This window comes from Delphinus delphis, chromosome 4 (genome assembly GCF_949987515.2).
Source record: "Delphinus delphis chromosome 4, mDelDel1.2, whole genome shotgun sequence".
Taxonomy (NCBI): domain Eukaryota; kingdom Metazoa; phylum Chordata; class Mammalia; order Artiodactyla; family Delphinidae; genus Delphinus; species Delphinus delphis.
Genome location: NC_082686.1, coordinates 117,132,165 through 117,150,298, shown reverse-complemented (window position 1 = coordinate 117,150,298; position 18,134 = coordinate 117,132,165). Strand labels below are relative to the sequence as shown.

The window sequence follows — 18,134 nt, the reverse complement described above, 5'->3', positions numbered from 1 at the left end:
CCATTTAATATGTCGTTAGTTTTTTCTCTTGTATCTTAAAGAGGGGTCACATACTTCAATGGAAAGATGAATAAAGGACCTGCACATGCTCAGTCTAATGAGGGAAGCCACAACACAACTCTGTATTTCAGATCTAATTCATCAAGATAAACCAGAATCCTGCAGGTTTTATGCAAACTTTCCCAACTTCTAAATGCTGTCTCTATTTCATTTTTTAAAACACACAGTGCATGACAGTCCAAACATTCCCATGACCCAAACATTTTTGCTAGTGTTTGTTTTAAAATCTCATTTCCAGGGGGTTGGTGAGAATTGCTGATTAACCTCAGTATAGTTATGTCCAAGAAGTGGATGAGTTAGAATATTCCCAGGCTGGTAAAGAAGGTCTGGGGAAGACACCTCATCCACTGTGGAAAAGACAGCATGGGATTCACACTGCCAAGTGGCCTTTGGTTGAGCTGGGACCTCTGAGGATGGCTGGAAGATGTATGGAAATGTCCCAACTCTAAACACCATGGAAGTCACAGTTAGGTACCCTTGGTGGTTACCATTCTACATAAAATAAAGACTAAGCCTTCTTCTGAGAGTCTAGAGTATCTCCCCCATGCTCTGCGAGAATGCTTATGGGTTTGTCTTCACATAAGGCTGAATTTCCCCATTTAACTCACCCCCTCACTCCTTACTTTATAATGTTCCGTAATGAAAAACAGGACTTCACAGAGCTTATCTCTTAGAAGTGTGAAAGAGCCTTTTTTTTCTGCCCAAGTAGCTCATAATGTAACAGACAAACTGTCAGAAAATCTAGACTTCATCATGGTAAAAACCTCAGCCTGGCACCCATCGATCATAAAGCAATCTTCCAGAAATCTTGAAAACCTTCATTAAATGTCCTGTCTTTCTTCTGACAGTTATAAAGTGTTAACAATATCACTCACGATGTAGGCATCTTCAGAAATTCTTTGTCCAACCCCTCCCCGCCCCGCCCCGCCATCACCCATCCCCTTTTCTTTGCCAAAATCTATGGAAACGTGAGACACAGCCATCTTCTTTCACACACCCCTCCTGGGATCTGGCCCTTGCAGGAGGTTAGAGGAGGAAGCAGTGGTCATCTTGATGACAATGAGAAGGCTCTCAAGCTGCAAGGGCAAATGGCACTGCCCCCAGATTCCTCCTCTAAAAGCCACACCCATTTTGAAGCTCAAGGGCACAAGTCTGTCCTACCCTGAGCAAATAACTCCCGATCCTTTTTGCTTTCCTTTTTCTCTTGTCAATCTACCAAGTTACAAGTCTTCACCCGTTCGTGATATGTGGGTAGTGGGGACAGTGGGTTACACATCTTCTCGTGTCGATGAGAAGATACAGAATTTTCCCTCTGTCTAGAGGGAAAATTCCCCCACAGGCCTTGCTGACCCAGCTTTTCCAACTCCAGAGGCCACTTCAGCAATACACCATCTCTCACAACAAGAAGATATAAGGGTCTTGCATTGCAGGCAACACCAAGGAGAAAAACCATAAGGAGACACAGAATCCACACCAGGAATCAGAAGAAGCACACAGCTCTGAAAGCACAAGCCGATCTGTGAGAGCCACAGGTGGTGACAAGAGCAATGAAGCCCAAGCCTGGGTTTCGTGGAGGTGTCCCGACTTGTCTCCCAAATGAGCAGAGCCCAGCCATGCTAAGCTCTCATCTCACCTGCAAAAGGAACCGGTGCATCTTTATCCAGGGCGACAAGTGGTGGGTCCAAAATGACTGTGTCGTTGTTCTCTGTTATGACCCCGTGATACGAAGTCTCAATCCATGGCTTGTGCTTGTTCACTGGAAAACAATGGAAAAAATAAAACAAAAAGATTGACTTTTAAGATCATTATTTGAATCCATAATAATATTATGAATATTGCCCAAATCCCATTATTTCTATTTCTAGATGCCCAGTATAGATATTTTAAAAAGTTAATCAAAAGCTTTAATTCTTAAATACTACTATCTATTCAGAGATGTTTCAGAGTTAAAATCCATTATCAATCAACAAACTAGCAGATTACAACTGCGTGCTGGGATTTCTGACCTCAATCTTATCCAATCCATTATTAGGAGCTGTTACTAAATTTTATATACATGTATATGGATAAGTACCAACAAATGTGTAAATATACAACAAACATTTTAATATTTTCTGATCCATTAAAGACTGAGTCTATCTAAATGGTCTAAATTATATAGCATTTTAAGTTGCTCTTCAATAATTTGATCAGCTGAATGATATACTCTATAATGTACAATTAATACACTTAAAATGCATATCATATATATATTACTAGTTGAGGTGCCCCCCCCCACAAAAGATGGATTGGAGTCCTAACGTCCAGTACCTTGCAATGTGACTTTATTTGAAGATAGGGTCTTTACAGAGGTAATCAAGTTAAAATGAGGTTATTACGGTGGGCCCTAATCCAAAATGACTGGTGTCCTTATAAAAAGGGGAAATTTAGCCACAGAGACAGACATGCACACAGGGAGAGCGCCACGTGAAGAGTGAAGTTGTGCGGTCACAAGCCAAGGAACTACCAAAATCTACAAGAGAGACCTTCAGAGCAAACATGGTCCTGCTGACAATCTGATTTCAGACTTTTGGCCTCCAGAACTGTGAGTCAATAAATTCTTGCTGTTCTAAGACACCCAGTTTGTGGTACTTTGTTACAAGCAAATGAATACAAGATAACTTAAAGTCAACCAGCACTAAGACTTGTACCAGGATTGGTGTAATAGTCCTATGTGAAAATCTTATCTGGTGAATATCCTATTTCTGCTAATTCCAGCCCCTTGATTTGTCTCTGGCCCAGCTCTCCTATGTGAATGGCTGCAATGGTCTCTTGACTTGTCTTCCAGTAAGAAGTCTTGCCCCATTCCAATCCATCCTCCACACTGACATTAAGAGTGATCTTTCTAAAGTAGTGATCTAAGTCTTCAACTGGGAGTTCCTTGGTTTGTCCTTTTCTTCCCCCAGAGGAATCTGGGTGCAGAGTAGCTGCTTTCGAAATGAAATGACAGATTATAGGGAGCCCTAGAATAATCAAAGCTGTCCTAATGCTAATCCTCACAACCTGCTTCACAGTTTAAGAGACGTTGTCACATATGTAATGCTCCCCCCAGCAACCTGAGAGGTAGGTGTGATCATTATGGAAATGACAAAGAAACTACTTTCACAAGGGGTGACTTTCCCAAGATGGCCACAGGGTTAATAACTAACACTGGTGAAAACCCAAAACTCTTTCCTACATCATGATATCCAAAAAGTGCCCCCCCACACACACTCATATCATAATATATGTAATACACATTACACTATATAACCCACATTATAATATATATTATACACACAATACATATTACATATTGTTTCAATAGCCATGGCAAAGCAAAAGCTTATACATAGATTTGAGAACAGATCTGTGGCAGTGGCTCTGTCCCCTTCCCACTTCATCATGCTTTGAAAGGTCAGTTAAGAGCTGTTCCAGGGTTGGTGGTAGGCTCAACCTGGGCCACTCTTTTGCCCTTTGTCACCCATTCCACAGCAACCATGAACTAACCGAGGGGCCGTTTAGCGGGGCATGGACATATGCGTTGCTATTCTCAGTTGTTGGCCTCTGAGACCTATTTCTGATGATTGAATCATGCCCAGGGTAGAGAGTCCGTTGCCTAGAGCAGGTCTTAATGGGGCAGCAGGCTCAGCCATGCTCACTTGTTGGCATTCAAACTAGTGCTTCATTACGGACCCTGGAAGAATTACAGCCACTCTGGGTTGTCCCCACACTCCTTTGCTCTTTTATTAGCCATCAACACAAATGCAATGTAAATAATTTGCGACTGTTGGGAAAAATAATTAACCTTTTTTTTCCTTTAATTAAACCTAGGGGCCTATTCATTAGAAATGTGTACAGAAGATATACCAGGAGCTTACCCAGTGTTGCAGATTCACGCACCAATTGGCTCAGTGGCAGACAACGGAATCTAGAGTCACGGCTGCTGGGCTGTGGCCCTGGTTTAGCCACTTCAGGGCTGATTCAGTGCAAGTCAGTTGGCCACGCAGCATCTCAACTCCCTCAGCTATAAAATGGGGAAGATGACACCGCCCACAGGGTTGTCATGTCATTCAGATGTCCTCCACTGGCCACACAGCCCCTGCTCTTTCATTACCCCCCTGCTCTCTGGGCAGTGAAAGTGTCACAGGAAAGGTGCTCTGCAGACCCTGAAGTTAAGAAGTCGAGATTTCTGCATCATTAGTGGGGATTCTCCTCTCTATCACTACTATAGTTAGTTGAGTACCTACCACATATTAGGCATTTTACATTCATTCATTAATCCTCACAACAACCCCTCTAGATGAGACGTCGTATCTCATTGTACAGGTGAGGAACTGAGTCTCAGAGGGGTTTAGATATTCCCTTTTTGGAAAATAAAGAGGTTCATATTCCTAAAATTTCTTCATTTCTCTCTCACTTTCTAACTTCCTTCAGATCTATCTCAACTTTGCTTTGTCAAGGTTGATAAACATTTGCACTTTGATGAGTAACCCCAATGAAATCTTCTTTGCTTTGTGTATAGATCAAATCCTCAGGTCTGCAAACCAGTAACTTAAATTTACATTATTTTGACTACAAGGATACCATTCATGGCTGAGCCAATTATCGTGCAAGGATTACTTTTCCTTCCTAGTGGTCCAACCATCATTCCAAGAACACCATTCCTTGTATAGAGACCAGTTGGATTCTTGATTCATTCATTCCATCAAATGGCTGGATCATCCTCCATTTTAACTTGCATTATATTTGGAACCAGCCTCCTTCATTTATTGTTTTTAACTTTTTATTTTATATTGGAGTATAGTTGATTAACAGTGTTGTGTTAGTGTCAGGTGTACAGCAAAGTGATTTAGTTATACATATACCTGTATCCATTCTTTTTCAAATTCTTTTCCCATTTAGGTTGTGTCATAGTAATACTGAGCAGAGTTCCGTGTGCTATACAGTAGGTCCTGGTCGGTTATACATTTTAAATATAGCACTGTGTGTACTTGTCAGTCCCAAACTCCCTGACTATCTCTCCCCCCAACCTCACCCTTCTGCCCTGGTGACCATAAGTTTGTTCTCTAAGTCTGTGAGTCTGTTTCTATTTTGTTAATAAGTTCATTTCTATCATTTTTTTTAGATTCCGCATATAAGCAATATCATATTGTTTATTTTTTGTTTTCTGAACTTAATGATTGTCTTGATTGTCTTTTTATTTCTGCTGAGTAATGAAACACAGAACTACTTCCCCACATCCCAACAATATTATAGCTTTTTAATCTTTCCATCTATTACTCATTCCTCATTTGTAAAATGGAGACACTTTCTTCATGGGAATATTGTAAAAACTGCATGATCATTTAGGCAAATCTAGTACTCCTGACATGACTAAGCATTCAAATACTCTGAAGTCCCCCTAGCTCATCTCACGCTTCTGAATGGTTGAAGTATAACCTTACATTCTCAGAGGTATTTAGCCCAGCTTCATTCATTCAACAAATAACTATGGAGTACTTAAAATGTGCAAAAACAGTCTAAACATCGGCGGTAAAATGGGGGAAAATGTCCCTGAAAAAAGCATTTGACAAAATTCAATATTCATTCATAATTAAATCTATCAACAAATGAGGAATAGAAGGAAACTTCTTCACTCAGATAAAGAGCTTTTATAAAAATCTATAGCTAACATCATACTTAATGATTGAAGAGTGAATATTTTCCCACTCAAGTTGGAAATGAAAAAGTAAAATTGTCTTTATTTTCAGAGAACATGATCATCAATGAAGCAAAATCTACAAAAGTACTACTAGAGCTAATAAGTGAGTTGAGGAGAGTCACAGGATAGAAAGTCAATCTATAAAAATCAATTGTATTTCTATGTACTAGAAATAAACAATTGGAAATTTAAACTTATTAATATAATAGCATCAAAAAATGAAACATTTAGGAATAACTTTCACAAAATACATGCAAGATCTGTAAATTCTCTAAGATATTGCTGAGAGAATTTAATGAAGACCTGGAGAGGTCTTAGTGGAGAGATAGACAGTGTTCATGATCTGGTAGACTCGATATAGTTAAGATGTAAATTTTCCCCTAACTGATCTATAAGTGTCAATGCAACCCAAGTCAAAATAATAGCAGAATTTTTAAAATGGTTAAGCTAATTCTAAAATTTATATGAAAATGAAAAAGACCTGATATAGCCAAAACAATTTTGAAAAAGAAGAGCAAAGTCGGAGGACTTACACTACTTGATTTTAAGACTTATTATAAAGCTACTGTAATCAAGACAGTGTGATACTAACATAAAGATAGACATACAGGTCAATAGAAAGAATGAAGGGTACAGAAATAGACACACATACATATGGTCAATTTCTGACAAAGGTTCCAAGATAATTCAGTGGGGGAGAAGATAGTCCTTTGATTAAATGTTACTTTGGAACTTCAATCCTACTGCTCATCATACACAAAAATTGTCTCTAAATAGATCATGATCTTAAATGTAGGAGTTAAAATTACAAAACCTTTAAAAGAAAGCACAGGAAAAAAACCCTGAGTGTCCTTGGATTAGGTGAAGATTTATTAGAAGGGACAAAAACAAGCATGAATCATAAGAGATAAAATTGATTCATCAAACTTTATAAAAATTATAAATTTCTATTCTTGGAAAACAATTTTAAGAAAATATTTTAAAGTTACAGACTATGAGAAAATATTATATAAGCATAGCTCATAAAGGACTTGAATCCAAAATTTATGAAGAACTCTTACAACACAAAAATAAGACAATGTTTTTTTTTAAAAGGCAAAAATTTGAACACACTTGTCACCAGAGTAAATATATGAACAGCAAAGAACAAGAAAAGATGTTCAACATTAATAGTTATCAAAAATGTGTAAATTAAAGCCACTATGGGATATCACCATGTCACTACTAGAGTGGTTAAAATAAGACGGACAATACCAAGTTCTGATGAAGACGTGAAGCAACTGAAAGTCATCCATTGCTCGTAAGAATGTAAAATAATATAGTCACTTCGGAAACAGTTTAGCAATTTCTTATAAAATGGCTCAGCAGTTCCATTCCTAGGATTTATCCCAGAGAAATGAAAACATAAATTACACAAAAACCCTTGTAGGTAAATGTTCATAGACTCTTTATTCAGGATAGTGCCAAAGTGGAAACTAAAATGGCCATCAGCTAGTGAATGGATAAACAAATTGCAGTATACCCATACAATGAACACCTACTCCGCACTGAAAAGAAATCAACTGATGCGTATGACAAAACGGATGAATCTCCAAAGTATTTCACTGGTGAAATGAAAGAAGTCAGACACAAAAGACTTCATGCTGTTTGATGCCATTCATATGACATTCTAGAAAACGCCAAAGTATAAGGATAGATAACAGATCAGTAACTGCTAGGGTCTGCTTGCAAAGGGGCACAAAGGAACTTTCTGGGTTGAAGGAGCTGTTCTGTATCTTGATTGTGGCGATAGTTACACCTCTATGTGTCTTTGTTGAAACTTATCAATTTGCACATTTAAAAAGAGTGAATTGTATTGTGCGTAAATTATACTTGAATAAATATGGGACGAAAACAAAGTCCTTATCCTCAAGAGACTCTCAGACTAGAAAGGGATCCACGATACCAGTGTAGCAAGAGGTAGGTAAGAAGAGGAAAAGCAGACCGCTATGGAAAAAGAGAGAAGTACTCACCCCACCATGGTAATCCAGAATTACCTCCTGGAGAAAGTAGATTCTAAGTCCTGAGCAGTAAGAATTAAGCAGGGATACAAGATATGGAGGGTCCCAGGCAGAGGAGCATTGCACGGGCAAGGGCCTGATGGTAAAGGCACCCTGCTACACCATGGGGAGAATGTGAATAGTCATATTTGGTTGGAGACCATAGCTTGAGGGGCAAGGCCAGCTAAGAGGCTGGACTGATGGATATCATCTACATCACCCAGGGCTTATTGGCTTGCACAGAATCATCCAGGAACCATTTCCAGACTCTGGCTTCAAGAGACACTGGAGAACCATCTCCTTTCCAGAAAGAAGCAATAGGTATTGATGCTGGTGGCTTGGCTGTAATTTCCTATTTAATCTCTTCCCTTCCCTGACAAACGTTTTGCCTTTTTGTTCCAAGACTGAGGCCAGTCAGCACACGCTTTGCTCCATTTGGTTGTATCTTCAGAACCGACTTTTCATCGGTTCTTCACGAGATAATGTCCCTGTTTGCTATACAACCCCTCTTGAGGCTGAATTCTGTCATATCATGCCCCCTTAGGAACTGCTTCTTGCCTCTGTCCTGTCTCCTTTCCATGATGTTTCAGCATCTGGAAAATGCCTGTGTCTTTGCACTCATACAGAGGAAATGCCAGTGTGATATTTCTGCTCCATTTATATAGAGAAATTAGGTCTTGCCCCTCAGTGCGCCTTTAACTAGAACACAGATGCATCTGCAGAACACGCCTTGGCTCTCGTCTCTCGGCTTCCACTCAATGCACCCACTGAAAAACTGCATTAACACTCAATCCAAGCAGCAGGGCCAAGGGGCTGATGACTCACCCTTTGAGTCTTTCTACTTACATCCTTCAATTAACCCTCTGGCCATTGCTAGCTCCTCAATCCTCAGAATTCTCCCTGGGTAAAAGTGAATTGTGAGCAAAAACATACCAGACTGATTGCAAAATGCTCCAGTGAGGTTAACTACATCCTAGGAAACGGGTCACTCTAGTGACTGTCAGGCTGTTCTTCTACCTGCCATGCCCAGTTTCCCCTTCTGACTCCATCCGCTGGTAGAATTGCCTAGACCAGGGGGCATCCGTGGGTGGAGTAGGCTGGGCCAATTGGTTGGATCTTTAAACTTTCATTTAAGAGGCCGAGAAACTATAATGTATTTGGCGATGGGCACTTGAGGTGAAAATTCATAAGGAGTTGGGGCTGGCGTTCATGCAGTGATCACCCAACCCAACATTTAGACGGAGATGGAACGCTATTAAAATCCAAGAAAGCTAATCGGTCAGGAGACAGAGGATTTGGGAGCCGACATACAGAGAGAAGAGAAGCACCCCAAGCAGCTGCAGAAGATATAGAGGCTGGCCCCCCATCCTGTTCTCCAGTCCTGGCCCCGCTCACCCTTCACTGACTCGCCAGCCTGCCGTGGCTTGTCTGAGGCTCCCAAGTGAAGCCTTTCAATAATTCTTCCCTCAACCATCATTTTTTAAATTTGCAGTAGTTTGAGTGGGTGTCTGTTCTTGCAATAAAATGACTCCTAACTACAATAATTGTCATAGCATTTCAAAAAGTATTTTTATTCCTTGCTTCGGAGTGAGGATGGGATGGGATCTGTGTCTAGGTGGAGGTAAGCCTGCCTAAGGGCAAATCTGGTCCTGACTTCCCTGCCTAGGATCCATCAGAAGCTCTCCTGCTCTCCAACCACAAGATCAGGGAAGCCACCCAAAGACCCCTGCTCCCTCCGTGACCCATGCCTTTGCCCTCATTGTGCTGTCTACCCCTGTCCTCACACTCCTTTCTCCTGGCTCCTGCCTGTTCATCCTGCCAGAGGCAGCTCCAGCCCCCCTCCTCCAGTGGTCCTCCTCTGTACACCTTGTCACCCTGCATTGCCTGTTATTAGGCTATAGGTCCGCTGCATTGCCATTAGCTGGTTCCTTGCCCCTCCTTCCCCCTCTTCAAGGAGAGGAAGCATCCTAGTCACAATGATGTCCACAGGTCCTGACACAGTGCCTGGAACCTTGATAAATGAGGTGAGCACACCTTTGCCTTCCCAGCACCTCCTGAAGCAATTAGCAGCTCTTTGGTTCCAATGAGCAGGTATTGCGACGTCACCCAAATAGAAAGAGGGTGTGCCTCGCAAAACATAGGGTGACATTTGCCATCACTTAATTAGAGGCACTATATAGCTCTTGCTAGAGGTACCAATTAGAGAGTTTAAATGCAAATCCCATGTGTGTGACTCACATATGCAAAGATTCACAGAGGATGAGGGTTACATTATACTGTGTTAATTGGGTTGAAAAAGCATTTGAAGAAAAGATGGCTGATGGGTGCTTTCAGTGAGGGCGGACCAGTGCTTTCCTTCCCTTCCTTCCTCCTTTCCTTCTATCCATCTATCCGTACATTTATCCACCTTTCCTATTTTTTTCTTCCCTCCCATCTGTCATTTTCCATCCATAAATACTCAATTGTTTAGAGTATGGGTTCTCTGAAAGTCATGAACTAAATTGCCCCAGCCTGGGGATGAACCAGAAACCATTATCCCATTGAGTACTGGCACGTGGGCAAGGAGAAAGGCTAGCAAGAACTGTGCACTGGGGAATTGTGTAATCTCACAAAAGTGCGATTTTTCAGCTCTCTGCACAAGCCATCCAGATAAAGCCAACTGCCCAAAGCTTGCCCTAAGACAGACCCTGAGATTAGGTGTAAGTGGTACTGGGCTTAATGTCATAGTTCTGACACTATGTAACCAACAGGGTATTTTAGTCAAGTATCAATCTTCCCAGACCTCTGCTCACTCTCCTTTAGAAAATGGAGGTAATACCAACCCCGCAGGGTTACTGGGTGGAAGATGAAATGAGACACTAAGCCAGAGCTGAGTCAGTGGTGATGAGCACCTTAAATGTCCCCAGTAAAGGCCCTTTTATTCTGAATCTCAACACCCACAGCTTCGGTGAGGACCCCCATGGGACCCAGCCTGCCCCATACAGACATGCCCAAGTTACCCAATAAATCTACTGGTGGGCGGGGAAGATTAGATTAAGACTGTGAAGAAGATTCGGAGCCATTCAGGAAAAAATCTTTTAGAATAGGAAGAGGGGAGAAAAAGACTCTGACGGTTTAATGCTCCCATTCAATTACTAGAGCCAACACACTTCCACACAAAATGTCTTACCTACTGAACAACCTTATTGGACTGAAGTGTGCACTAAATTGTCATACCTATAATTCCCCAAGATTGTTATTACTTCAATATCTCATCCTTCACTGCATTTAAAATATCTCTAACCCCTAAAACCAGCCCATAACTTACTTTGGAATTGATGCTACTACACGTAATTGTCTACAACTCTTTCTGTAATCCACTGTTCAACCACGAGCACTACATGACTAACCAGGAGCGGCCACTCCGGAGGGCCTACTGTGTGCGGTCTCATGAAATCCTCCCCATCGCCCCTGTGGGAGGGTTGCATGGGCTCCACTTCATGGATGAGGTTATGGAGGTTCAGGGAGTTTAAGGAAATCATACAAGGTCATGGTCCCTAATGGAAGGACTGAGGTGCCCACCGCACTGGGTCATTCCTCCCCCAACCAGAGGTCAATGCAGCAGCACATAGTTGTTTCCATCCCCTGTGGGTCGAGCCTTGGACCAAGTGCTCTGAGGGGGCACAGAAGAGCCAAGACTGAACAGACCAGAGAACAGGCAGAGTTCTCCAGAGAAATAGAACCAATGGGAGACAGAGAGATTGAGACAGATAGAGACAGATAGAGCTAGAGCTAGAGCTAGAGCTAGATAGAGATAGGAGATATATATATATATATATATATATAGAGAGAGAGAGAGAGAGAGAGAGAGAGAGAGAGAGAGAGAGACACACATACATATATAGATACGTGTGTGTGTGTGTGTGTGTGTGTGTGTGTAAAGGAATTGGCCTACACAATTGCAAGGGCTGGCAAGTCTGAAATTCATGTGGCAGGCCTGCAGGCTGGAAGCTCAAGTAGGAGTTAATGCTTCAGTCTTGAGGCAGAATTTCTTCTTTTCTGGGAAAACTCCATTTTTGCTCTTAAAGCCTTTCAACTGATTGGATGAGGCCCATCCACATTATTATTATTATTATTTTTTGCGGTACGCGGGCCTCTCACTGTTGTGGCCTCTCCCGTTGCGAGCACAGGCTCCGGACGCGCAGGCTCAGTGGCCATGGCTCACGGGCCCAGCCGCTCCACGGCATGTGGGATCTTCCCGGACCGGGACACGAACCCGTGTCGCCTGCATCGGCAGGCGGACTCTCAACCATTGCGCCACCAGGGAAGCCCCCACCCACATTATTGAGGATCATCTCCTTTACTTAAAACAATTGCCTGTAGATGTTAACCACATGTCCAAAATGCCTTCACAGCAACACCTGGATGAGTGTTTCATTGAATAACTAGATACTATAGCCTAGCCAAATGGACACATAAAACTAAATATCACACTCACTGAAGAATCTTTTAAAATATTATATTCAAAATGAGTGAGAAGATTGGATGTGACAGCGCAACTTCCTTTTAACCTCAGACAGAAACACACCAAATTCTTGTTTCTTTACTGGCAAACTAATAAATAAAACCTTTGTGGCTTTTGCTATCAACTTTGTTCTAGAAGGTAGCAAATGTGAGATACATTTTTATTGCAAATTCCATTTCATGTCTTAGATCCCAAGGTGTTTAGAACAACGAATGGCAATTTTCTGGTTTACAGTATATTCACCGCAGAATGCTCACCTGTTTCTCAGTGCTTCAGAAAGAAAGCACTGGCAGGTCAATTTCACTTCTTATTTATGCGGATTGTTATCTGCATTTCTCCAGCTCTGGCTCCTTCCTGGGAAGTTGTAGGATATCAGAGGTAGAGGATAGGCTAGAAAAGCCTGCCCTCTACCACCACCAAACACACAAAATCATCATAAAGCTGAAAGCCAAATGCCCTAGGTCACCCTCATGATCATCCCTGATCAGGGTATCAGACAAGGTGGTTCCATTTGTATTCACGTTGAATTATCTGCACTCCCATCTGCTCAGCTCAGCTCAGCTCTGCACCACTGACTCAGGAAAGCATTCTCTGACCCTCCCCTTCCTCTCCATTCCTAAAGACACCCCGCCGACTTAATTAGTTCTTTCCTTGTCCCACCATAGCCCCCTGCCTATCCTTAGCACATCAAGGACTAAACCGGGCTGTAAATATCCTTTTGTGTCTTTCCACTACCAGATGGTGGGTAAAGATGCTGGGTCTTTCATGCCTGTATCTCTAGCCCTAGCACAACAGTTCTCAAAGTACGGCCCAGGAACCCTGAGGGGTCCCTGAGACCCTCTGAGGGGTTCACAAGGTGAAAACTATTTTCATGAAAGTACTAAGGTGGTATTTGCTGTCTTTGTCCTCATTCTCTCTGGAGGAGTTTTCCAGAGGCTGTATAAGAGGTATCACAACAGAATCCAGAAACAGTTATGAGAATTCAGCTGTCTTCTCATCAGCCAGGCACTTGCAAAAATGTAAAACAAGGGCACTCTCCTCGTTATTTTACAATTTTGGATAATATAGTTATTTTTAATAAAAAGTGCTCTATTTTTATCAATATGTGATAGGTTTTTAAATTATTTTTAACTGAATTAATAAAGATATATATATATCACATTTTATTAGCTCTAATTACTAAGGAAATAAAGAGCAATAGGTCAAATCCACAAAAACCAAAGCTTGTGGGTTGTTAATGATATTTAAGAATGTTAAAATGTTCTGAGACCAAAAAGTTTGCTGTATAACCTGGCAAAGGACTTAAAACATAGTACATACTACTCATGTAGGAATAAAGAGAAAAGGTGTGAGCAGAGGAACAGGGGAGAGTGAACAAAGAGACAGAGTTGAGGGAGGGAAAGAAAGGATGTCTAAAGTTGTCAAGGCCAGGCTCACATAATCAATTCTTAATTTCATCTTTGTTGGGGGAAAGTCCATCAACATGGTGACAAGACCAGTCCTTTCTCTCGTTCTGGTTGTGAAAGAAGAGCAACTGATTGACTTAGTTTGCACACCACTTGTTGTAATGTTGTGTAGCTAATTTTTGCCATGCTGATTTTTCTGGAAAAAAGCAAGAGGAACTTCCTCTCTTGCTGTATGAACCTGAGTGCATGCTGTCAAGAGAATAATTGTCTGAAATCACAGTCCTTATATCACTTGCAACCTGGTTGGAGACACCACCATAAAAAGACACAAACTCCATATATCATTCCTGCAAAAGGCATCAAAGGTTAAAAGCATCATGATGAATTTCTGAAATAAATCTGGACTCTGAATTTTCAGAGTGTTTGGGAGGCAACCATTGCATCTCAACAGAGAAATCATGATCTTAGCAATTTTAGAGGGTAACTCCACTGCTAAAGGTGTCAATTTTTTCTAGAGGTAAATAGAACAGGTCTTTGCAGCTGGAAGAGTCTCTCAATGCTTAAGGCATCCTTCTCAAAAGAAACTTTTGGGATCCCTGATCTGACAATTTCTAAGCACCCTGGGGTCTGGCACGTGGCAGGTGCGCAACAAATGTGATTAAAAGATCAATAAATGAATATGCTCTTACTGCTTTTGTCAATCATCTGCACAAAGACCCATGTAGCACTCTGCATGGAATCACTGTTCCTCACCAATTATAAATTCTCTTAACCAAGATATCTGGTTTGGACATACTTACTTCTGAATAACTTTGGTTGATCAAGAGAATGTTGGTTTCCACATACACCAACATTACTTCTGGAGATAACTGAACAAGGAAGAAATAAGGAAATAAAAGCAAAGAGGATGTATGGACAGATAGGTAAAGGACATTGGCAGAAGATAAACACCATCCTAGAACAGTTCAGCATGGAATGAGAATTCCATGGAATTCCATGGAATTGAGAAGGTCCCAGGAGGAAAGTAACTCCGACTCATGAAAACAGATTGTCACAGGACATTTGGTGGGGAACAAGATATATGTTATTATCTGTTACAAAACACACAAATGTATGAGCAATGAACTGATTTAGGGTTGGAAAAGTCTACAAGATTCTTATGAGCACAGAATGATGCATGGAACTAATTGTGCAGAGCTCACGATAGTGAATTTCAGATGGGCATCATGTTATTGATATTGCTGCATATGATTGAAAATGGAGATATTTATTAAAAATGTCATATGTTAATCCTCAATATCACTTTTGCATATCCTTTTTTAAAAATGAGGATTGAATATCCCAACAGTGATGGCTGCTCCCATTGTATGTTTCCAAGAACTCAATCCACTTCACAAAGGGCATGGGCAAGACCTCCCCTGCTGCCCTGCTGGCATCTGGTAGGGTTAATATGGCCCTTGTCCTTTCTGATGTCAGCAAGGTCTACTGGTCCAGGTCCTCCAAGAAGCCGATACCAAGACCCAAGATGGGATTAAATGTGCAAGCATTTTATAAGAGAAAATGCAGATTCGATCTTGGTGCAAATGTAATCCCAGTGCAGGAAAAAGAAAGAAAAGGTTGGGTGAAAGTGTCTCATACCATCATGCAGTCTACGTGTGACTCTACAAAGCCGAAGCCCTAGGGCCTCCTCAAGCCCAAGTCAGCAGTCAGAGCAACCCCATGTCTCCCAGGAGTCTTAGCGTCCCCCAGTATCCCCACACTCCACAGGAATAGCCCGTGGAAGGCATGGCCTCAGAGCCCAGGTATTTTAATTCCCAGCCCCTAATTTTGGGAGAAAGGAAGGGCAAGGATGTTCAGCTTTTGAATCCGAGTTACCTGCTCATTTCTTACAGATGAGTCCCTGACCAGGTATAATCTACCATCCCCATTCAGATGTTCAGGAAGCCCTCCCCTCCGGCTGACACTTGGGAACAGAGGCAACTTTTGATTTCCTTCCCACACTTGCTCCTCACATAAGGGCCACCATCTCAGAAAATGGCACCTTTACTGATGCTCAAGCAAAAATCCCAGGGGGGGCTTGATTCCTACCTTTTCCTAACCAGCAATCCTCTCACACCCACACATAGTCCATCACAGGTTCTGACATTTCTACACCAACACAGTGGAATGTGGAAGCCCTCTTCCTTCTATTTGGCAAGATCCTATGCCCAGCCAATATTATTCCTTGCCTGAACCTCTGCAAGAACTCTCAACTTTATCTTTGTGTTTTCACTCTTCTCTCCTACAATCCCTTTTCCACAGAGCTTCTGGAGCGACGGTTTCAAAGAGAAAACTTGATCATGAAGCAAGCCATGGCCATGTCTGCTTAGACCCTCTCAAATCTGCCCATCACATTTGAAATAAAATGCAAATTTCTTCCCATGGTCTATGAGGCCCAGTCCTGACTCATCCCGCATCACTTTTCCTCCCCCGCGATACACCAGCCACACTGGTTTCCTTTTTATTCCTCAAATTCACCAAACGGAGTCCTACCTGGGGTGCTTGCACTAGCTGTTCCCACTGTGTGGAATGCCTTTCCCCAACAGCATGACTAGCTGCTTCCCATAACTCTGCCCTCAGCTCAGACCTCAAAGAGCCCTTTCCTGAAGACCTCATCCCAACTGTCTCTCCCTGCCCCCATAACCCACTCTTTAATCATTCTATCACAGGGATCACACCTTCTGTAAGACTTGACTCTGTGATTGTCTGTCTGGCCCCTGTGGAATGGATGCCCTGTTTTGTCCATCACTGTTTCTCCAGAGCTGAGACAGTGTCTGGCCCACTATAGGCTCTGATAAATACATGCTCAGTCAGTGAATAAACGGGCCCCCACCATGACTGTCAGCGAGGTCAGGGACGTGTCTTTCTGACATGGGGCCCCCTCTTGTCGAGCACCTTCCTGGCTCAGCTCAGCTCCCTCCGGAAGCCGCATTCCCCACATGGTGCTCTCTTCCACCTCCCTGGCTGATATCACAGCCCTCTGATCGGCCTCCCCATGGCACCCCAGGCATCCACCATCATCCTCCACTGGTGGATGACACTCAGACTCTTTCTATCTCAAGTCTCTCATTTTCACCCAAAGAGAATCTGAGAACTCCAGAGGCCTTTTAACCTCCAAAGAATGAGGCTCTCAGGGAAGGAATTCAGGGGCAAGGTGATGATTTTGAGAATGACTTCTCTGATTCACCTGTGCCATGATTTCCTTTTTTTTTTTTTTTTTTTTTTTTTGCGGTACACGGGCCTCTCACTGTTGCGGCCCCTCCCGTCGCGGAGCACAGGCTCCAGACGCGCAGGCTCAGCGGCCATGGCTCACGGGCCCAGCCGCTCCGCGGCATGTGGGATCTTCCCGGACCGGGGCACGAACCCGCGTCCCCTGCATCGGCAGGAGGACTCTCAACCACTGTGCCACCAGGGTGGCCTGTGATTTCCTTTTTAAACACGACCCCTAAATATACACAGGTACACCCAGCCCTCATAGCTCTTTCCACAGCACCCACTGCCTGAGCTGGGCAGAATGCCGAAGCTCCAAGCCAGAGCTCCAGCCACGTTCCCGCCACAGGTAGGCGGCTCCAGCCCTGAGGAGTGACATGATCACAGGCAGAGCATCCCCATGCTTTTGCATAGGGTGACGTGTTTTTAAGTGCCTGGCAGCCCCTTGTCTTCCCTGTGCCAGCGGGTGCATCTGCTCCTCCACCCCTACATCTTTTTTGTGTGTGTGTGTGGTACGCGGGCCTCTCCTTGCCGTGGCCTCTCCCATTGCGGAGCACAGGCTCCGGACGCTCAGGCTCAGCGGCCATGGCTCACGGGCCCAGCCGCTCCGCGGAATGTGGGATCCCCCCAGACCGGGGCACGAACCCGTGTCCCCTGCAACGGCAGGCGGACTCTCAACCCCTGCGCCACCAGAGAAGCCCCACCCCTACGTCTTTATAAGCAGCCTCCACCTACACAGTCTGAGCGACAGGGTCCAGAAATGGAGCTGAGAGGGGTCATGTAGGTTACCAGGTGCCAGGATCCCCCCTCCCCTCTCAACAGTAGAGGCTGAAACCTCATCTCTTCCTCTACAGGAATTTAGCAAAAGCCCCACATCATGCCCTGGCATGCAATTCTGAAATCCTCATAAACCAACCTCTCAGAGACGCCACATACACCAGGAAGGCACCCAAGCTCCACAGCCCATGTGGCTCCAGTCACAGGTGGATCAGGCTTCCTCTGGGAATGTTGGAGCTGGAGTTCGTGCGTGTGGGGACACTCCTTGGCTCTAGAGCATGTCCCCAGGGTTTGTACCTACCAGGCTCTCTTTCGGTATCTGCTGGATTCATGAAGCATTTATGTCTGGGATACGTAGATTGCCTCCAACTCCACTA

General features: G+C 43.2%; 1 protein-coding gene across 1 annotated transcript in view; it reads right to left on the bottom strand.

The window, feature by feature from the left end:
- Positions 1-18,134, bottom strand: part of CLSTN2 (calsyntenin 2) — a 634,366-nt gene that overhangs the window by 394,920 nt on the left and 221,312 nt on the right. Inside the window, exon 2 of the mRNA XM_060010069.1 lies at positions 1,694-1,816. Coding sequence (XP_059866052.1) covers positions 1,694-1,816 — 123 coding nt within the window. The remainder of the gene's footprint in view (positions 1-1,693; positions 1,817-18,134) is intronic.